General features: G+C 39.0%; 1 protein-coding gene across 1 annotated transcript in view; it reads right to left on the minus strand.

Annotated features, from left to right (window-relative positions):
• Window positions 1-18,161, minus strand: part of AFG3L2 (AFG3 like matrix AAA peptidase subunit 2) — a 1,447,137-nt gene extending 1,428,976 nt beyond the window's left edge. Inside the window, exon 1 of the mRNA XM_044067171.1 lies at window positions 17,937-18,161. Within this exon, the coding sequence (XP_043923106.1) occupies window positions 17,937-18,032 (96 nt within the window). The 5' untranslated portion in view covers window positions 18,033-18,161. The remainder of the gene's footprint in view (window positions 1-17,936) is intronic.
• Window positions 18,162-23,678: the final 5,517 nt, after the last annotated feature.

Consider the following 23,678-nt stretch of genomic DNA (forward strand, 5'->3'; position numbering starts at 1 on the left):
TTGAAATAGTTCCCCATACTAAACTAGTACGAGTAACAAAGAATGAAAACCTTAAATTTGATCTTCATATCCAAAATAGTACTAAAAAACATCAGAAACTTGGAATTCTCTAACTGCCACAAAATTCCTAAACACATCCACTAAACATAGCCTTGCTATTACCTATCTGCTACTCTCACTCTTGTATTGTGTCCCAATACTTACTAATATACAAATTATACAAAAACAAACAAAGCCTGAAATGTTACAACAAAATTACTAAATTCGCTAGTAATGCAAAACATTCCACTTACTGTCTAAGTCTACACTCTCTCAGCTGGCTGAACTCCCACAAAACTTTACATACCTTCAATTTATAACTGCTCATATAATCATCCATAAACCTGCTGCCTACCTTGCCCTCAAGTCAGTATTTCACAAGTATTTACCTAAATTATCCCTTAGATCAGAGAACAGCTAGCTTCACACCAAGCATAGACACTCCAAGTCTGCTGGTCAAAGTCTGTACTCTCTTTGTAGCTGTAGTGTGGAACTCTCTTTGCTTAACAATCAGAGTAGTTTTTATCCTTTAAACTTACTCTAAAAAAACTCCTATCAAAACATGGATCTCCTCATGCTCTAATTATGGCTAAATATATACTTCTCTACCTCACCTAATCTTCTTCCATCCATTTTCAACCTATACCACATACCCTTGTTACTTATTTTACTCTCTATTCCCTACTGCCATTCTTCTACTGTCTGTTGCCTTTTATCACTTACTTCCTTTCTTAGCAACTATTGTTCCTTTTTCTTGCTGTCTACAGCTAGTTTTTTGTGAACATTTTATTGTAAAGCAGTGATCTCTCTCTTCTTCAACATACATGCCTATTCTTGTTCATTCTATGTATAATACAACTCTAGGTCTCTCATTAATTTGAGTGCCCTGTACATTAAAAATAACTGAACTAGGTAATAACGAAACACTAGGTCATTAAGACTGTATATCAAATCAGTTTCCTCTTTTACATTGTTTTTTATTTTATTTTTATTTGTAACAACATCTGAAACAGTGCTTATTGTATGTTTTCTAAACTATTTGTTTTCTCCCTGGGTCTCCACTGACAATGGTTATATCTTGGTCCAGCTGGACTTTCCCCAATAAACAAATATCAATAAATAAATAAATAAGCAAATATCAATAAATAAATAAATAAGCAAATGCATAATGAATACAAAATGGGGAAATATGAGATTTTTTGCTGTATCACAGAAACTAAAGGGAACAGACTGCATTAATTTTATGAAGGCACAAATAAGCAACTGGACTGGTATTTCACAGCAAGAACAGTTAATCCAAAGGGCACACTATGTGTATGTTCCAAATCTAGCCACAAAAAAAAGCCAAGACCTTTATTAGTAAAGATGCAAACTCACCAGCCAAAACTGTGGCAAAAAGGACAAAGTATCAGAACAGAAGTTGGAGACAGTAGAGTATTCATGGAAAATAATTATTGCCTGCACACCAGGCAGATGATAAACAAATGTCTTCAGGTAATCAGGGAATGTTGAGAGGCAGATGTGAGAGTCAAGCTGCTGTATCCAGCCCTCTTCAGAATACTTTTTCCTTGAGTATTAAAGTAATTGTTTGATGCAAAACAGACTAAAAAAAAAATACTAAAGTTTGTCCAAAAAAAAAAAAACATCAACAGAAGGGTACTCTGCTTCTCATTTGTCTGATAATAAAGTACACAGAGAGACTCTGTCAGCGAAATATTTTCCAATGTTCCAAACAAAAATGCTGAGAGACAAAAAAACACACGAGTAGACCAGAAGAATCAGGAGAACCTTGTAAATGAACTGGAATCCAGAGTTGGGAGATGGTGTGAACAGGAAGAAGACCGGCAACAGAGAAATTACCAAATAAATGTGACACTGTAAAACAACAATCGAAACATAAATCACGTTTCTGAAATATGGCTGTATAGGAATAAGTGGAAAGAGTGGTTGTCCCTGTATGTGATAAAGTATTAACAGATGCCTTTTATTCTTTATTTCTTTCTTTTTTGGTATTAAGAAATGTAGGCGTTACAGTGCAAAAAGATAAAAAAGCTAGACAAAAGCATGTTTAAGTTAACAGGCTGTAATCTTGGGTCAGTGAGGTGGAGGATGGGGTGCAAAAGTACACAAATCATAATATATGTAGAACTGATATACTTTCTCTTACTTTTGCATAGGTGAATTTCTGGATGAAGACCCTTGTCTTAATCTAATAATTTTTAATTGGAAACAAGTAAACAAGGGAACATAGAATATAATAAAAACATTTCCTGCAGCAATAAAAAGTATTTCAGCTTGTCTATCAGTTGTAACAGAGGAATAAATTGTTCTTTTTCCTCTAAAATTTTCATGGAAGCAAGCTGATAACAGGGCAATAAAAGACAGCACTGGTTTCTTCAGGGCTAAAAGTTAGTTATGTCAGAAAGTATGGAAGTAGTTTTCACATGCAGGGAGATACAGACTATTAAAAAAAAATAGTGTAAGTAGAAGCACAGGCAGTAACATACATCTCAGCATGGAAAACCTCAATTTCAGGTTCATTTGGGCCTGTGTTAGCAGGTATTTGGCAGAAATCAGTCCCCGATGCAAAATTACTAGGAATTACAATTGACCAACAACTGAAATTCAGTAAATATTTATCCCAAACTATCTCCAAAGTCCACAAAAAATTAGGGACCCTGTATCATTGCAAAAGGTACCTTACTTACAAATCGAGAATTGCTATAGCCAGATCACATCTCCTATCAACATTACTTTATGCATCACCAATACTAACAAATCTAATTAGTCTGACGTTAATAAACTTTCCACATGTTACAACAAAATCTCCAGATTTGCAACCAACACCAAATCTTGTTCAAACCACTGCAAGTCCTTGCTTACTTTATACTGGCTTGAATTTCCCAATCTTTTAAGATACCATCAACTTAATCTGGCACACCAAATACTCTACTACCCAGAGAAACCCCCTGCCCTAACTGGCCTACTATACTTCCACAAATCAAATAGGCAATTACGTTCCACCAATAAAGCCCTGAATGAAAAAATTCTATGTAAATACAGCTCTGGTGAATCTCTCTTCCCCAATGAAATTGCTAAAACCTGGAACGGCCTTCCTCCTGACATCAGGCTACAAACCTGCACTCCCACTTTTAGCCAACACCTTACATCATATCTTCTCACCAACCGGCTATGTTACTGCTACAGTCCACCTTGAACTCTTATTATACATTGCAAGAATATAATTTCCTTATTCTTCTTGTTAATTATAAGTCTAATTTCTGTACTCAACTTAGGCTCTTTTCCTTATGCTCCTAGTGAATACTAATGTGACAAGGTCACATACTTTTAATCACTAGCAGTCAGCTGTTTTTTATCTAATATTTGTTCTGTCCCTAACATATTCAATAAGTCCTATACAACTATCTTCCTACTTTCACTTGTTTAATCATCTTAATTTTTTTGTAATCATCTTACTCTGTACTTGTAAATCACTTTTTCGCAACTGTTAATTCATTTTGACTTTTGTAACCACAACTGTTATTATTAACTAATGTTGATTTTGTACTATATGGAGCTTTTTTCCCCGGGTCTCTGCTGGAAATGGACACTAGTGTTCAGTCAGATTATCCCGGTAAACAAATGTAAAATAAAATAAAATAAAATAAAATAAATAAATAAATGCTCCTATAAGGAGGATTAAACTTTATTATTTGAAGATGTGCATCATTATATGTGTTTGTATTAAGATAACAGATTAAGGGGGTGTTCTGGGGGATCTTTGTTTTGTTTGGTTTATTTGAGAGTTTTTATTAAACCAAAAAATCATGTGACACAGGTACCAATGATAAGAAAAAAATCTGTATAAAGGATTAACCTGCCAAACATTAATGGGTGCATGTATTACAAAAGCTGGAAATAGACATTTAAAAAGCTGCCATATATAACAGGTGGAAATAATGACTTCCCACTATAAAGGCAATACTTTCCATATTATCATGGAATGTGAATGGTGTCACAGGTATAAAGAGAAAAGAAAGAATACTTAATTATATTAAGAAATGTGGAGTGTAAATAGCAATGTTAAAGGAAACACATTTGGAAAGAAATGAGCATGTGAATTTGATAAAGAGAGGATTTCAGGGTGGATATTTTACAGAATATCAGGGAGAAAGGAAACAATGAGTACTTATATTAATTGCTAGAGGAGCTCCAATAGTGAGAGAAGAGGGGAAAAACACAATAATAGCAGATTTGTAGTAGTAACGGGCTACTGGCAGGGATGAGGATTATGCTAGCATACATTTATATACTGCTTAAACCTGCTGTTTTAGAGCTTTAAAAAAACTGAGAGAAATAATCAGCTTTCCGCAGGGAATATTACTTGTTGGTAGGGACTAGAATTTGATTTGCAACAATAAGGATATATCTGGGGGGTCTAAAAAGTAAAATGTAATAAGACAGGGGAGATTTCTGAAGACATTTATGAAAATATTTGGTATGAAAGAAGTGAATTCAGTAATAGGAACTTAGAGAGAATTTACATATTATTCCCCAAGGTACAATAACTGAGGTAGACTTGACAAACATTATATTTCACAGGAATATGTGCATTTAATTGAAAACTTTGATATACAGCCAATAATTTTTTTTTTCAGATCATATGCCAATAATTACCAAGATAAAAATGCAGAGCAATGAAATAACAATGAGATACTGGTGCTTCCCCACCTACCTGTTAAAAAGAGAGGAATTTAAGGAATGGGTGGTGGAAATTATCTGGGAGTTATTACGAAAGATAGAAAGTACTAAGAAGTTATAGCTAGTGAATGAGATAAAATGAAAGGGGAGTTTAAAAATAAATAGAGTAGAAATAAAAGAAAGAGATATCTGGTTAAGAAATAATAAGAACGATTTAGAGGGGAATGACTAAAGTTAAAGTATTACAAAATAAGGGGAATCTCACAGAACAAGAAGAGGCACAATTGCAGACTGCTGAAAGAGACAATAAGGGAGTACCTATATAATATTCATGAGTTTAGAAAGACTGATGTTAAGAAACTGTTTCTGATGACTCCAGAGCACAAAAACTTTTGGCACAATGACTTAGACAACAAAAAGTAGAAAGGATTGTAACCAAACTTAGGAAACCTATAACAAGAAAAATAACCGGCGATCCTGTAGAAGTATTAGAAATATGTCAAAAAAATTATGAAAATCTATATAAAGCAGAGAAGTGGGAAAATCAAGAAAAAGCACAAACAAACATTTATGGAATCAACAACTAACAGTTAAGACAGGAGGAGATGAGATAAAAATGGTGATGTATAATCAATCTGTCGGAAAGTCTGCAGGAAGAGATGGTATTCAAAGTGATAAAGACCTGGAATTGTTTAACAGTATTTTAAAAGGAGGGGAGACACCAACATCCTCAAAAAAAAAAAAAAAAAAAAAAAAAAAAAAAACCTGTGGTAGCTGTAATATCTAAAGATGGTAAAGACCCATCTGATCCAGCTTCATATAGGCCCCACTTCAATTTTAAGCCATGACTATAAACAGTGTATGTCTATAATGGCTAAAGGGTGGAAATGGGGATCTCAAAATTGATAGCTACAGATCAATGGTTTGGTGGAAGGGAAGCAAACAATTGACATTAACAGAAAAATGATGATCCAGAGGGAAGCATAATGTTAAGAAAATACCACTGTTATTTAGTGGGTCTTAATGCAGACAAAGAAACTGACAGAGTAAGCTGTGATTTTATGTGTAGGGCGATGGAAGCATTTGCATTTCCTGATACAATAAAAAAGTTAATTAGAATGACATACGAGGGACTGGAGACAAAAATCTAAATGGGAGGGTTCCTCTCTAATAAGTTGTGTCTAAACAGTTGAACCAGGCAGACAAATCCTCTTTCCCCTTTATTTGCATTATATATTGAAGAACCAGCAAAAAAAAAAAAAAAAAAAAAAAAAAAGAAGGAACTCAGAAATTCAAGGATATAAATTGGTATGGTGTTCAAGAAAAGTTGACTATTTGCAGATTATATTAATTTGTACCTGCTGGACCAGAAAAGGACATATCAGTGTTGTGGAATATTCTGTGACAGTCCCATGTTTTTTGGGATATACAATTAATGAAGATAAAACAAAGACTATAGCTACATGAATTGGTTCAGAAATACCCATATTTATAGGGATGTGATAAAAGTATTATTTATTTATCCTTTTTGTTGTCCGGGCTAGTTCCCACTAGGCTTGTGGGCTACTTTCAGGGGAGACTAGAGGTGGTATTTATACCATTAGGGGAAATTTAGCCAGAGCATCATGAAACTTCCCCTACTCAAAGAAAAAAAAAGTAAAAGGATTGTGACTGAAGAAATGAAAGAATACCAAGATAAAATTGTACCATGCAAAATGAAAAAGAATATATGTGAGAAAATAGAAAGCAATGGTACTTAAACATTATGAAAGTATTTATTGCATTGATCCATGCAATGTTTTAGAAATAGATAAGAAACAAGCCATTATGGTGAGATATAATGGCTATAAAAAGATTAAAGAACGTAAAGATATTTTTATGGAGATTGGTTATGGCAAATATGCCATACAAAAAAAGCAAGACAGAATATGTAACAAATGTGGAGAATTTGAGACTATAGAGCATGTGCTTTTGAAATGTATTAATTTCTGGAAGGAAATATGTAAACATAAGGTGAAAAGTATGCTAAAATTTGAGCAAATAAATATGGACATAACATAATATGGTTATTATGGAGCACAAAAACAGGAAGAAGTGAAAATATGGACAGATGGACTATATGGAATGAGAGACTGAATGAAATCAAATACAATGGAAAATAGATTTTTGACAAAGATTCTGGAGAAAAATGTTTTGGTTGTGGATAAAAGAGTGGGGGGATACTTAAATTGAAGTTCATAATATAGGGAGATTTGTAAAGAGTTGTAAATAATGTAAATATGTAAACACTATGGAATCTATATAGCAATAAAAACCCTACTCTTTTTGATATGGAATCTTCTACATCCACCTGAGCTGCTTCCAACTCAAGCAGATGGGGCCTCAGTTTAATGTCTAATCCAAAGGACCACAAACTCAGGAGTGTAGCACCCCCCTTTATGCAGCACTGCAGTGACAGTAATTGATCAATCTAGTATGGGAACAGAACCTATCACCTTCTGCATTAAAGGCTATCTGTTGTGCCACTGACATTAATTAGGAGTATGGATTAAAAATGATTTCCGTTATGGCAACTAAGAATATGTGGGACAAGACTAAACAAAAGCCAATACAAAAACTGACAAACTGGAAGCTCTTGCCTATGGATATGAATATCAAAATACAAATAGTAAAACAATTTTAGTCCCTTTAGTTTTATACACAGGTCAGGAATATTTCTATTTACCAAAGAAGAAGTTTTTGACAGTAATTAATAAAACGTTGAACGATTTTATTTGGGAGGGGAAGAGTCAAATGAAATAAGCTGATCTTCCCAACAGAACAAGGAGGTTTAGGACTACATGATTTGAAGGGATATTTTAGAGCTACACAGTTAAGGCTCTTGTACATAACACAAGCAGAAAGCTACAATTGAAAGTGGAAATGAATAATAATAATGAAGTAGAGGGAGTAATTCAAGAAATAAGGAACGAATGGAATTTTGGAAGCAGTTCTTTAAGGAGAATAATAGATGGCATACAGAATATTATATTCATAAAGTCGTATGTTGTAGAAAGAATACAAAGAACTAGAGATTCTGCCGACAGGGATGGGTGCAATTGGGGTACACAGAACAGAGAAGATGGGGGTGGAATTTACTGGGGAAGATGATGGCAAATAAATATTTAGATTGTAGCCTAGTGATTGCCTTCCATATCAGGGATTGATAAGAGTATACAGAAAGAGAAAAGGACAAGGGAATCATAAATGAAAGGCCTGCACTGGTTCAGTTTTTAATTGAATCTAGAATGGATGCTGCAGTTAAAAAAGGGATAATTAGTTGGGTGTATAAAATATTGCACGGTAACTATAGGAATCAATCAGAAGAGGTCAGAAAAGACTAGGAAGACAGATTAGATATGCAATTTACAAAGAAACCAAGGGAGGACATATGTATGGCTCCCAAAAATGCTACAAATCTAGAAGATCAAGAATTTTTGCCTGGAAGTGTTTGCATAGGTACTTAAATACCCCAAACAGACTTCAAATAATTTTTTCTCAGGTACATGACAAACTTTTAAGGTGTGATGGGGAAGACAGAGGTAACGGGAAACATATGTTTTGGGAATGTAATGAGTTGGCAGACTTTAAAAATTCCCTACAGGGTACTTAAATGATTGTAACTAAGGAAATGATTTTTTCAGCTAGGATACAGAATCTGAATTGCCTAGACATAGTAAAGCCTTCTGAAGTTAGATTCTGATGACTGCCAAAAAAGCAATTACTATAAAATGGAGATCAAAATCTAAACCAACTGTACTTGAAGTAGTGTATACTGTAACTGAGATAACAGAACAGGAAGTGGGATCTTTAGAAAAGGGTAGGAGTAAATTACATTAAAAAATTGAAATTTTGGGGACAATACATACAGAAAAATGTTTTGGAAGCGTAATGAGGTTTAAGAGAAGTCAGGAATTGAATAATTTGAGTAATGTTTATTAGATTATATGATATATAACAATAAATGTGAATTACAATGTTTGTAAATGAGAACTTGTTAACATGGTTTGATTATTTTTATATGAATGTAAGCTTGCCTGTGTCACAAGTAATAATTCCATAAAGGTGTTAAAAAAATCATACCTCTGGGTTACCAAAGTCTCTGTATTTAAGGCCTTCAAAATAGCAAATCTTATACATTTATAGGATGAAATGTTTAAATTAAACCATGACATCATATGAAGAATTGTATGAAAGGTTGGACACTAAGGAGGGAGAAAAGGACCTGTACCAATTGGCTAGACAGAGGGACCGAGCTAGGAAAGATGTGCAGCAGGTAAAGGTGATAAAGGATAATGGGGGACACGTACTCACAAGCGAGGAGAGTGTGTTGAGCAGATGGAAAGAGTACTCTGAGGGGTTGATGAATGAAGAGAATGAGAGAAGGTTGGATGATGTGGGAATAGTGAATCATGAAGTGCAATGGATTAGCAAGGAGGAAGTAAGGATAGCTATGAAGAGGATGAAGAATAGAAAGGCTGTTGGTCCAGATGACATACCTGTGGAAGCATGGAGGTGTTTAGGTGAAATGGCAGTGGAGTTTTTAACCAGATTGTTTAATGAAATTTTGGAAAGTGAGAGGATGCCTGAGGAATGGAGAAAAAGTGTTTTGGTACCGATTTTTAAGAATAAGGGTGATCTGCAGAGCTGTGGTAACTACAGAGGGATTAAATTGATCAGTCACATCATGAAGTTACGGGAAAGAGTAGTGGAAGCTAGGTTAAGAAGGGATGTGATGATTAGTGACCAGCAGTATGGTTTCATGCTGGGAAAGAGCACTACAGATGCGATGTTTGCTCAGAGTGTTGATGGAGAAGTACAGAGAAGGTCAGAAGGAGCTGCATTGTGTTTTTGTAGACTTAGAGAAAGCATATGACAGGATGCCTAGAGAGGAGTTGTGGTATTGTATAGGTTCATAGGTTGGTACTAGGCTACTGGCCCCAAGGCCTATGCAAGCCTAGCCATAACAATTCCCTGGAAATTTTTTCCCACAATATTTACTTCTCTGGGCCCCTGTCTAGCAGGGCAACTGACATGATCCCCGGGGTGAATTTCCTATATCCCATCCAATCATCAAGGTTCCTTTTGAAGAGGGCCAATGAGGTGCTCTGCTTGACATGTATGGGCAGTCTATTCCAGAGTATGGGGAGTCTCTGGGTCAGGAACCTATCCCTCCAGCATGTTTTGTTCATTGTGATGATAAGGTTTAGATCCCTGGAGCGTGTGGCTCTGAGGGATTAGGATTTCTTTAAGTGGAGCATGTCTAACAGCTCAGGGTTTGACATGGTCTTGTATGTTAAGCAGAGATCGCCTCCGAGTAGACGATATGCCACAAAGTATAGCTGGAGTTTTTTTTAGACGGTCAGCATATGGCATCTGCTTTACGCCTGTGATTCTTTTAGTGAGGTATTTCTGTGGCCTTTCCAGCTGTTGCAAATGTCTTGTGAGGTACATACCAAATGGGGCATTATACTCTATAATGGGTCTAATGAGGGATGAGTACAGTGGGACAATGACCTCCTTTTTTCTGGATGAAAAGCCCTTAGTGATGAGGTGTGCCACGTAGAAGGATTTCCTGACTGTTGTGGCAACGTGGTTATCGAAAGTGAGACCACTGTCCACTTGTGTCCCTAAGTCTCTCATCACACTTTCGATGTTTAGTGTCCTGCCACCTCTGTGCTAGTTCATGGGTACATGTTTTTTTCCAAAGGGGATGACTATACATTTCTTGGCATTAAGCTTGAGCCCATGGTTCTGGCACCAAGCATCTGTTTCTGTAAGGCCCTTTTGTAGAATATCCACATCATTTGGGGATTCAATAATGGCTCCCAGTTTGCAGTCATCTGCAAACTTTGTTAGCCAGAGTCCCTTAATGTTGGCCTGTACTTCAGAGAAGTAGATGCCAAACAAGAGTGGTCCCAGGACTGAACCCTGAGGTACTCCACTTGTCACTTGTCTGGAGCTGGATTTGGAGTTGACTACTTTTACAGTCTGGGTTCTGTCAGTAAGCCAGTTGGCAACCCATCGAGTGACGTAGGGATTTATACCCAGCTTAGTAAGTTTATCTATGATTCCAGAGTGGGGGATGGTGTCAAAGGCCTTGGCGAGGTCCATATAGGCTGTGTGGACCTCCTTACCCTCATCCACACCTCTGGAGACCGATTCAAAGAAGTCAATCAGATTCAGGAGACAAGATCGGCCCTTCACAAACCCAAACTGGGTGGGGTCCAGTGTCTGGAGGTTGCCAATGTCTTTGTTTATAAGTTCCATGATAATGTGTTCCATGCCCTTGCAGATCAGGCTTGTCAGACTGATGGGACGGTAGTTCCCGGGATCCAAGGTGGATACTCCCTTGTGGAGCGGGATAACTGTAGCTGTGCGCCACTCAGTGGGCACGAAGCCTGAGGTGAGGCTATGATTAAACAGGACACCTAGGTGGGGTGCCAGTTCATTTTGTAGTTCATGTAGTACACAGCCTGGGATGTCATCTGGTCCCATGGATGCTGTATTCTTAGCTTTGGAGAGTGCTGTTTCTACCTGTGTGGCTGTGATTATCAGAATTTGGCAATCTTTTGGTATTGAGATGGGCCCTTTAGGGGGTGAGAGGGGAGTGAAGTTGGCACTAAATTGATCTGCCAGGATATTGGCAATATCCTTGGGATCAGTATATTTAATGTCATTCTGTTGTAGTTCAGAGCAGATCTGAGCATTGCCATTTAGATTCTTGACATAACTATAGAATGCCTTGTGGATGTCTTTGGAATCTTTGGCAATTTTATTTTCGTAACTAGCTTTTGAGGATATCTCAGCTTCTTACTGAGGCTGATGAGGGAGTTTTTTGCATCCTGGGATTTTCCTCTTTTCTGCAGCAGTTTCTTCCTTCCGTTGTATAGTTTGTTTATAGCAGGGGACCACCAGATTGGCTTCTTTTTTTTGGAGAAGAGCATCTTAGTTCTATTTGGGATGGCACGATTCATGCACGAGTGAATGTGCTCGTACAGTGCCTTAGTGTAGGATTCTGCTGTCGAACTTCCAGATCCTATCTGCGTAGGTGTTGTGAAGTTTGTCACTTCTGACTTCAGTAGCATGACGTTGGCTTTGGAGAAGTTTTTTAAGGAGGTTTCCTTACTGGGGGGTGGGAGTGGGATGTGGATGTCAAGGGTGATTTGCTTATAGTCAGACCTGACCAATGAGGGGGTGACCACTGGTGTGGAACATCTATCTCCCATGTTGGTAATGACCAGGTCTAGGATATTGGGGCCTCTGGTGGGACAATGGATTAGTTGATCCAGGGTGTTGGAATTTATGAATTCCAAGAACCGCTGGGAAAAGGAGTTGTACCAGAGTAGTTTTCCCAGTTAATGGCAGGGTAGTTGAAATCACCTAGTATTAGGGTGTTTGGTTGTATCTTAATATTTTCCAGTATGTTTAGGAAGGTGTAGTGAGAATCTTGGGGTATGGTTGGGGGATCTGTAGCAAGCTACAATTTGGATTGCAGTCTTACCTAGTGTTAGTTGCACCCGAAGAATTTCAGATGCATTGTGTTGGGCAACTAGCCTGGAGGTTTGAATATCCTTGGTGAATATGGACACTCCTCCACCTTTAGTGTTTTGGTCTTGGTTTTGTGGCCGAAAAGTGTGGTAAGAATTGTAGCCTGGTATTGCAGGGGTGCTCTCTGGAGCCTTGAACCAGGTCTCAGTCACTGCACAGATATCGATGTTCTCCATTTTTAGGAGTGCCTCGAGAGAGTGCATTTTGAGGTTTAGACTTCTAGCATTAAGTAGCATTACCTTCAGATTTTGCATGCTTCTATCTGTTACGGTGGTGGTTTTATCCTTTGAACCTTGCCTAAAAAAGGCACTATAGGGGTGGCAAGAGCTTTAGCCAGTAACCTGAATCCCAGGGGTGACAGGTGCAGACCATCTCTGGCAAAGCATCATGGTTTGTCGATCATGTCTTCCCAGGCAGACAAATACTGGATCCCCTTTGAATGACACCAGAAGCTTAGCCAATTGTTGAAGTCAATCATTTTGTCCTTATACTGTGGTATCATTCTGGGTGAAGGCAGGATGCTACTCAGGGCTAGGGTCACACCTGCCTGGGCCACATGATCCAAGAGCTCTTCCATGTCTCTTTTCATGTAGTCTAGGGAGGTACGTCTCAAGTCATTTACTCCAGCATGGACAATGAAAGAGTCGTATTTGTACTTGTTTTGGAGTGACTTGAGTGCATATGTTATGTGGCGGATCCTGGCACCCGACAGGCAGCTGACTGTAATTTTCTCCTTGTTCAGGCTGGGGAGTGGGACATCAGTGTGCCTGACTATAGAGTCACCTATGACTAAAGTGTTTGGTACATTGTCTTGCCTTAGGGGCTGTTGTTGGGTGGCACACTGGTGTTGTGAGCTATGTGTCACTTTGGTTGCGACTGGTGTTTGTTTGCGTTTCGGCTTCGGAGGTCCTTGTTGCTTGGGCAGGTTAATGTTAAGGGCCTCCGCATATGTGGGTTTAGTGTTGCTGTGTGTGGGAGTTGATGGTGTGGGTTTTGAAGGGCTATGAGTTGCTAGAGGTGTAATGCAGGTGTTAGCCTTCTCCTCTTGGCTGTCTAGCACAGTCTTGACTGGAGAGAGCTTTGCTTCCAGTTTGGCTATGTAAGTGCACTCTCGCAGGTTGTAGTGTTGGGTGGTAGGAGGAGAGGATTGTCTGTGTACGAGGCAGTTGTCGCATTGCCCCAGTATGCCCAGATTCACCAAGTGGACAGGAGAAATCACCGGAAGCTGACCCTTGGACATGCCTGTTTAGGTGCTTTTTTGTACGGTTTAAGAGCTGTTTTCCCTTACCTTTGCAAGGTACTTTGCAATTGTAGGCTGTTTAGTGCCTATGATTAATTTCTCCTTATTGACAAGGAGAGCTGAGTGCTTGTATCAAGTTCAGGCTTCCTAGTGCTTTACAGCAGGTTCTAGAGCAAGTACTAGTCACAGGGGTTCAGATTTTAGTGCTACTACTGAGAAACCAGCTAGTTTTAAGGGAAAATTTGAAGAGCATATTTTCTGGCACCTGGAATAGTTTAACTGTAGCCTCATAGTGCAGCACGATGTGAAAAATGTGCAAACACATGCGTTTTTAAGCCAGAAAGTTGAAAGGGCTAGAAATCAGCCCAAAAAGGCTAATAAAATTACAATTTCAGAGCTGGAAACCACTCCTCTAGCGTTAGATAGGCAGTACAATGCTCACCAGTCCCACTGGTAGACAGTAGGACTTCCCTCTGCCACAGCAAGGTCTGGACAGCTCTGATGAGGTATGAGGAAGTCGGGAGTGTCAGACAAGTATGTAAGAGTGGTACAGGATATGTACGAGGGAAATGTGACAGCGGTGAGGTCTGCAGTGGGAATGACGGATAAGGTGGAGGTGGGATTACATCAAGGATCAGCTCTGAGCCCTTTCTTATTTGCAATGGTGATGGACAGGTTGACAGATGAGATCAGACAGGAGTCCCCGTGGATTATGACGTTTGCAGAGGACATTGTGATCTGTGGTGAGAGTAGGGAACAGGTGGAGGAGACCCTGGAGAGATGGAGATATGCTCTAGAGAGAAGAGGAATGAAGGTCAGCAGGACTAAGACAGAATATACGTGTGTGAATGAGAGGGAGAATAGAGGAATGGTGAGGATGCAAGGAGTAGAGGTGGCAAAGGTGGATGAGTTTAAATACTTGGGATCAATAGTTCAGAGTAATGGTGTGTGCAGAAGAGAGGTGAAGAAGAGAGTACAGGCAGGATGGAGTGGGTGGAGAAGAGTGTCAGGAGTGATTTGTGACAGACTAGTACCAGTAAGAGTGAAAGGGAAGGTCTACAAGAGGGTAGTGAGACCAGCTATGTTATATGGGTTGGAGACAATGGCATTGACAAAAAGGCAGGAGTTCGAGCTGGATGTGGCAGGGTTAAAGATGTTAAGATTTGCACTGGGTGTGACGAGGGTGGACAGGATTAGGAATAAGTATATTAGAGGGTCAGCCCAGGTTGGAAGGTTTGGAGACAAAGCCAGAGAGGCAAGATTATGTTGTCTTGGACATGTGCTGAGGAGGAATGCTGAGTATATTGGGAAAAGGATGCTAAGGATGAAGCTACCAGGTAACAGGAAAAGAGGAAGGCCTAAGATAAGGTTTATGGATGTGGTGAGAGAGAACATGCAGGTGGTTGGTGTGACAGAGCAAGATGCAGAGGACAGGAAGAAATGGAAACAGATGATCCACTGTGGCGACCCCTAACGGGAACAGCCGAAAGATGATGATGATGATCACTACTGTTGACCACATCAAGTAGCCAACTTCACTAAGGAGGTTTATGTTCAGTTAACACAAATAACTATAGCAGTCCCAAGCAGACTCAAATACCATAAGGAATTTAAAAACAGGCCCCGAAAGTCAGCTCATATAAACTTTATCATGAGAGACTGCAACTCCTTAAACTGTACAGTAATGCTAGAATTCCTCTGCGTGAGTATTACCTTTCTCCCCAGACTAACACCTTTCACTGTTCTGCTATCACCATACTCCATATTTCTCTTTAACTCTTACACAACATCATAGCTTGCTCTACCCACTAACCCCCTTTCCTACCTCAATTACATCAAACACAATATTTCACTTTGTATGTATTTAACAAGTTTCTCTAACCTCTGTCCTATCTTACTAGCATACATACATTTATATGCAATACAATATACTTCATACAGTGTAAACTCAGATGTAACTGGATGGTAAACAGAAAATACACCTCTGGGATTCCACTTCTGTCCCTGCCAGACAGGGGCTTTGGGTGCTGACTTGGCTAAACTTCTGGCTAGGCAATATCCTATGTACAATCTACTGAAAGGTTGTCAAAGAATTTTTTTTTTCTGAAATGTACTTCTAGCATTACTTCTGTATACAAGTTTTACTGTTGCAAATGTACTTCTTATTTATCACATGTAGAGAAATTGTAAATATCATTTACTGAAGCTTTTCTCCCCAGACCACTGATGAAAATGAGTCTTGCCCAGCTGGATTTTCCCAGTAAAGAAAGACAATCTGAAAAGCACTGTAACAAACCAGCAAAACAACCTATGAATGCAGATATTTTTCAGAAGCTAAAAAAGAATTCTTCTCTGGTTATACTAAAAATAAAGAAATAACACTCAACATTGCTCTGATCTTTTCCCTAATGAGCCATCCTACAATGGCCCAAATGACATAGCAAACAAGTTTGTTGCAAACTTTACCTACAAAACACCTATTCCAACACCATTCATCCCAAAATCCCTTGCACTCCCCATTAACAAGTTCTTATGATGTTAACAAAAACACTTCATCCATGGGTCCCAACAACATACCTGGGTGCAGATTAAATAGTGTCAAGCAGGACCTTGCTGAACTTTTCCTTAAACTATTAAACTTAAGACAAGCCACAGGCAATGTTTCCAAATTCTGGCACACTGCTGTTACTATGTCCCTTCATAAGGATCGCAGACCCAGGAAATTAAAACCAATCAGCCTTGCCAGCCTAATCTGTAAAGCTACAGACTGTATCATAATTAATCTCAATCTAATTATGCTTGACCCCCAACACCATGTTACTTTCTTTGAGAGGGTTATATAAGCTACCAACAGTGCTCATGCTGTTTATATAGCTTATCTTGATCTGGCCAAAGCATAAGATATCATACCTTACAACGGAATTGTAAGGAAACTGATATCTACACACACAGATTTTACATGGTAAAAACAATAGCCATTTAGCAGAAAAATAAACCCATGTATTTCACGCAGCAGGTACTTCTTCAAATAGTGCTAAACTAAGTAGTGGAATCTCCCAAGGGTCTGGAAAAGTACCCCCCCACACACACACACACACACACACACACACACACACACACTTGGCATGTACTTCTTCAATCTCACAAATGATAACTAGGCTCTCTGGTTAATAAAATCTGCAAAATACTTCAAAATGGATGTAGTTGGCAAAAACCCTCAGACAGCTCTACTCTTCAGAAACAGCTTGCCCTAGTTAATACCTAGTTTACAGAAAAATACTTAAATGGAAGATTAGTACTGGTTCTTTCAGTTAAAAATACCCACAACATACAGTAGAGAAAGTATACTCTTGCTACACAAAATAATATTCATGGACCTGGGCACTTGGGTTGACAGTTCCATCTCCTCTGATCACCACTAACAACTAAAGGCATTTCATTCAGATCTAAACAAGTTACTGTTCCCCGCCAAGACCATTACAGAGAACAATGCTCCATTTGGTAGTGTCTTACTGAGCAAAGAAATTATCAACAAATCAGAATATCTCCAAATGATCCCAAAAAAAAAGATTTCTGACATTAAGAACATTGGTTACCAGGAGAAACTGCAACCCTGTCCCTGTACCTTACAGATACCTGAGAGGTGAATCTGTGCTCTGCTTATTGTGTTATTAGAGAGGTGGTGGTCCTTGACCTTCTATAAAAATCAGTAAGTCAAAGAACTCAGCCAATACTAGAACCAGAGCTCTACACCTTCATTAGCAGGCAAACAGAAGACCATGACGAGACATCAACCAGCACTTCCCCTTCTCTAGAATAAACTCCATCTGCAGGATAAACAGTGTGATCCAAAAAGGACTAACTATCTCTCCTCGGGAAAGGAGGTAAAGCTTGAGATACTGGCAAGGCGGCGTAGGCGGTCTCATACACAACACAACCTTTGCTTTAAAAGCATTAGGACAGATAGCTGAAGCACCTGTAAATTTAAGGGCAATATTTATACGATGCAACAACATTAACTATATCCACACATTAAACACATCCGTGTGTGCAAACACGAAAACAACTGACTTGTCTTCAAACTACTTCGATGTTCTATAACAAATTCAAACAGCATGCATCAACTATAATAAACCACCTCAGCACACATCCAGTAAACTACAAGCATATTTCGGACACTAATCTAGGCCACGCCTCCCACACCACAAACCATCATAGGATGTTTGTTTTTTTTTTTTTTTTTACAATGGAATGTTTAAAAACTACTATCAAGGTTACAAAAATGAATATATTGCTCTATATCCCACATGGGTTTTTCCAATGTCCTTTAAATGTCAATCTTATACGTACAATCCTTTGCACTTACCACTCTAATGCAACTGGGTATTCCCTGACTGTTGTATGACAACCTGCGGTATAATGTTTGACAACTTCTGGACAGCAACAGATAAGGATGGGCCATGTCAATATATTAACGTGAACCCGTTATAAGGTTAAGAAATCATTCCACAATTTACGAAACAGCCCCCTTGAATGACACACACTCAGTCAGAACATGCTTATGTTTTGCTTTCGACCCTCATACGTCAGTGCGTTACATGCCATGTGCTCCTGACATCGTACGTTAGCAACGTTTGCCGAAGTACATGTTGATGTTGCATTGTAGTATATGAGTGATGCTGCAAAAAATTATTGGGCTTTAATTTGTTGGAATATGTGTATTTTTCTTCTTCACTGAACGAAATCAATAATTCATGTGTAAATATTAATACTGTTCATGTTCGAACTTTAGTAAAACAAGGTTTGTATCCAAACTGTTTTTTTCCTCCCTGAAGAACAAGAACCATTCTCATTTGGTCGAAACAACCTAATGGTTGAGGAGAGACGGGTATATGTTCTCAATTGTCATTGATTTTCAATTCAATACTTTTGTTCCGTCCCTCCTACATGACTTCTAAGACTGCAAAAAAAGCTCTAGTAATCGGTCATGCAACTGACATGACTGAACAGATAAGAGTACCCATCTACATCTATTCGTGTAAGACAGTCCCTAGCTAGACAGCTGTGTTCTACAAAAAAAGCATAAAAATTCCAACAATCTGAAGTGCTAGGACAACATTTTTTTCTGATTTCCGTAATTTGAAACATCTTGGTGTGATATGAAATACATATAATACAAAGTATATGAAAGTAAGCTTACACTTTTAACAAACATCTGAAGTCCAGCCTTTTGCACTGATTGTGGTTATGGTTTGTCTTGTAAAATCTAATGCGCAGAGCTCTCAACCTTCAGTCCCCAAAAATGAGGAACGCTAGCCCTCATAATGTGGAACAAATGGACAAAATGTGGAACACATACTAACGGCTTACTAACAACTTCAACTAGAAAGGTCATAGAATAATTAAAATATGCTGGTTTTGCTTATAAAAAAGATCTTTTAATGAATTAAATTGATTCATTTCTATTTACCATAGTTATTTGTTAAAAAAAAATCCTAGCAGTGAATATGTGACACTTTCAATGTGGAACTTTGAGGAACATGAACCTTTTTAAGACCCCTCATGATGCACGTTCCTCATAATGAGGTACACTTGAGAGGTATGTAATGTGCCTGTAAAAAAATGACCCAGATTTATAGGTTCATAGGTAGGTACTAGGCTATCGGCCCAAGGGCCTACATAAGCCTAGCCAGCAAAGTTCCATAGCTTGCACCACCCAAGAAAGTTATTTTCCTGTGCCACTGTCCAGCAGAGACACAGAAGTGATCCCCGGGGTGTATTTCCTATTTCCCATCCACTCATCAAGATTTTTCTTGAAGAGTGCTAATGAAGAACTTTGCTTGACATAGATGGGTAGCTTGTTCCAGAGTATAGGAAGTCTCTGGGACAGGAATCTACCCCTCCAGCGTGTCCTGTTTATTGTGGTGACAAGATTTAGGTCCCTAGAGAGTGTAGCTCGGAGGGATTGGGATTTCTTTAGATGTAGCATGTCCAACATCTCAGGGTTTGACATAGCTTTATATGTTAGACAGAGATCACCTCGGAGTAGGTTATATGCTATGGAGTAAAACTGGCGTTTTTTGACACGGTCAGTGTAGGGCATTTGTTTGAGGCCAGTAATCCTCTTTGTGAGGTACTTCTGTGGCCTTTCCAGCTGCTGCAGATGTCTTGTGAGGTACATTCCAAAAGGGGCATTGTACTCTATAATGGGTCTAATGAGTGACGAGTAGAGGGGAACAATGACCTCTTTTTTCCTGGATGAGAACCCTTTTATGATGAGGTGTGCCACGTAGAAGGACTTCCTGACTACTGTGGCGATGTGACTATCAAAGGAGATACTACTGTCCACCTGGGTCCCAAGGTCTCTTATCACGCATTCGGTGTTAAGTAGATTGCTGCCTATGTGGTAGTTCATGGATACAGAGTTTTTACCAAAGGGGATGACACTGCACTTTTTGGCATTGAGCTTGAGGCCATGGCTCTGACACCAGGCATCTGTCTCAGTGAGGCCCTTCTGTAGGATGTCCACATCCTTTGGGGACTTGACTATGGCTCCTAGTTTGCAGTCATTTGTGAACTTCATTAGCCAGAGGCCTTCTGTGTTAGCCTGTACTTCAGAGAAGTAGATACCAAACAGGAGAGGTCCCAGGACGGAACCCTGTGGTACTCCACTTGTCAGTACTTTGAGGTCAGATTTGGAGTCTGCAACTTTTACAGTGTGGGTTCTGTCAGTGAGCCAGTTTGGCAACCCATCTTGTGACGTAGGGATTTATACCTAGTTTAGTGAGTTTAGCTATAATTCCAGAATGGGGGATGGTGTCGAAAGCCTTGGCGAGGTCAAGATAGGCTGTGTGAACCACCTTACCCCCATCCACGGCTTTGGTGACTGCCTCAAAGAGGTCGATCAGGTTCAGGATGCGTGATCTGCCTTTCACAAACCTGAACTGGGTGGGATCCAGAGTTTGGAGGTTACCAATGTCTTTGTTTATGAGTTCCATGATGATACGTTCCAGGGCCTTGCAGACTAGGCTCGTCAGGCTAATAGGTCGATAGTTCCCAGGATCAGTGGTGGCTCCCCCTTTGTGGAGTAGAATCTAAAAAGATGTGACATAAGAGCAGTCTAGTTTTCTCCCACATTCCAAAGACATGCAGTGGGTGGATTGAATACTCTTAACTGGCTGTAGGTGTGTGTGTGCAAATGTGTGGTATGGAAGAACATCTGCAGTAGATGGTGTGAACCTTGGCTGTTGATGATTGTCACTGTCAAAGTGACACCCTGACATAATTTCAAAAGTGGGTAAAGAGGTTGTGGATAGATAACAGCGATTCTTAATAGAAAACAATTCTTTGTCTATAAAAACGTGCTTTTTTGTTTGTTTTTACATTTTCTTTGTTGAATTTCTGAGTCAAAATTACCACTATTTTAAAAATTATGCTTATGTGGGGCCAGCACCCCTGGCTGTTTTTGGCTTTGCTCCTCATTCTGGAGGCAAGAAGTTAAAAGCTGTGGTACTGGGGCATAACCAAAATGTTACTGATAAAAACAAGGACAGATTAGACACACTGAAGAAGATGTTATATTTTTGTTAGTACAATACCACCTTTAGTGGTTCAAAAGCTTTATAGCAAGAACATGAACCACTCACTGCACAGAATATCTGCTGTAAAACAGGAATCCAAACAGGATTGTATTGGCTCTGCCAGGCCATGAAATGGGTGTGGTAGGCACTTGTTGAATCTTGCCAAACTTTTTGATTTGTGCACTAAACTAATTCAATGCCACTTCTCCCAACATAACAGCCTCTGTTTTGCAGTATATCCTAAAAGATAATTAGAAATGTCAGATGTATATTAAAAATATTGCACTTGTAGCCTTAAAATGGCTAGCTAATAATAGAAGAAGCATATGTTGCCTGTGTGCTTGTACTTTTCTACTTATATTTGCATGTTTGATGCTGGGACATTTGGCAAGCTTGTGCTGAGCATAATACTGCCTTTGTCTCATGCCTCCTTAAAACTATTTGGTTCACCATGGATCATATAGTCTGTGCCTGTCTACACTCATGCTCTAGAATAAGATTATGCCAGCTAATTTTTCACTCTACTTGAAGGGATATTGTTTCTAGTGGCATATGCACGAGTATACAAAATACTTCAGCTAAAAACTTCCTGTTAACCAGTAAATCAGTACAAGAAATTGAAAAGTGTAGTAAGAATCTTTGTGTTCAACATCTTTGTATCATGTATAGTAAGGGTTAAAATGTGAAATTGCATTGCAAGCAAAGAAGCAAGTTAAAATAAGCTGTTTTTCTTGTAAAGAATTTGCTGACCAAAGAGGAATGCACAGATGTTACCTTGGTCCAGGCACAAGCTTATCTTGTGACTGACCTCTAACCATCTAAGGCTCCAGTATGTGAATTTATAGCCTTGACTGAAATTCCTTGTCTGGTAACCAGTTACTGTGTATGTGCTGAGAAGGGTATAAAAAGCCATGTGAAGTGTACAGAAATTAGACTGCTGACATACCATGTACTTTGTAGCATGTCTCCATGCATGTAAAATAAACCTTTTTGCTTATTTTTATCTGTGTGATTCTTCCAGTATATGTTAAGAGTATTAAAATCTTTTGACATTTCTGGCGCCCAAGAACGTGGGGCCACCTCTTCACGGTACGAATCGCATAAGAGGGACTGAAAAACCTGTACAGGAGGGGAGAATGAATCTTGGGCTCCCTTGAATGGAAAGACCTCCGACAAAGAAGTCGTAAGTAGAGGCCAGTCACTCTTAGATTCGATCCGTGGGACGGTGACGAACGGGGCGGAAGATCCGCAGTAAGGTAAGCTTTTACATTTATAAAAGTACTTTTTTTAAGGGACTAGTCATAAAGGAATTTCTTTTGTTTAAATTTTACAAAAGACCAGTAGAGATCTCAGGAAAAGGAAACAGTTTTTCTTTTAAATAAGAAAAATGGGAATAGGAAGCAGTTGTTGTGCTAGTAAGGGCTGCTTAAATAAAAGGACTGAAGATGAGGAATATATGTTTAAATTACATCCAAAAAAAAAAAAAAACTTAAAATACATAAAAAATGAAAGACAAATTATGGATTTAGTGGTAACTTAATAGATCAGAATGTCAAAATTTAGTGAGAGATCTGCGTAGGGACGCAGGAGGCAAAGTTAAAAATCAAGTAAAGGTGGGATTCCCTCAAGCACAGAAATGGTTAAAAGAAGCTAATAAGAGGCATAGGGAACAATTTTCGAATAAGGAAAGTGGTGGCTCGAGTGCAAAAGGTGCATTTTTTGTCCATAAAGAAGATGACGAGACATCTGTTGTCTGTCGTAAACCGACAGCCCAACCCTTGTATCCAGAAGTCCCTAAAGAAATGGTCGGTCCACCCCAGTATCAGGAAAAAGAAGCAGAAAATCAAGAAAAGGTGTCCTCCATAGTTTTACAGGAGGCAGAGAAGCAGGGAAAAATACCCTCCGTAGTTTTACAAAAAACAAGCAGAGGAGACTCTGGAACTACGTAACCGTAGTATAGACAAATCAGAGTAAAAACAAAAAGAAGCTAAAGTACATACCCTGTCCGCAGACTCATATCCCCTTACATGCAGAAAAATATCTTGAGGAAAAAGAAAAGAAAACAGGCTCAAACCTTTACGGTGAGCACGGATGAAACACTTATGTTAATGTAAGCTCCGTCCAACAGAGGTAGAGGAAGGGGACGGGGTAGGGGCAGAGGGAGAGGGAATGTAGGACATTTTGAAGATTACGAAGGCAGACAAAAGAGGGGGGAATGTTTTAAATGTAGTAAGAAGGGGCATTTCGCAAGAGATTGCCGGAATCCCGGAAAATCCGCTGCTGCTCCAGATCATAGTTCAGCATGACTATATGATGGCAGCACGGACGAACCGTACCCAGGTGCTGAGGTCAACTGGCAAGAGTCAGTAATACAGAATGAGGATGATTTTGAGGATGTGAATAAAGAAGGTAAAAGGGAATGTGCAGGATGGGAACATGAGATAACTGATTTTTCAGAAAAAGGTGAATATCAGGTTGTTAGCCTGACAGCTCTAGCTACGACTATGTAGTTAGAAGTGCAACCGGTA

The sequence above is a fragment of the Protopterus annectens genome, chromosome 3.part1 (assembly GCF_019279795.1).
Source record: "Protopterus annectens isolate FY-2018-M chromosome 3.part1, PAN1.0, whole genome shotgun sequence".
Classification (NCBI taxonomy): Eukaryota; Metazoa; Chordata; order Ceratodontiformes; family Protopteridae; genus Protopterus; species Protopterus annectens.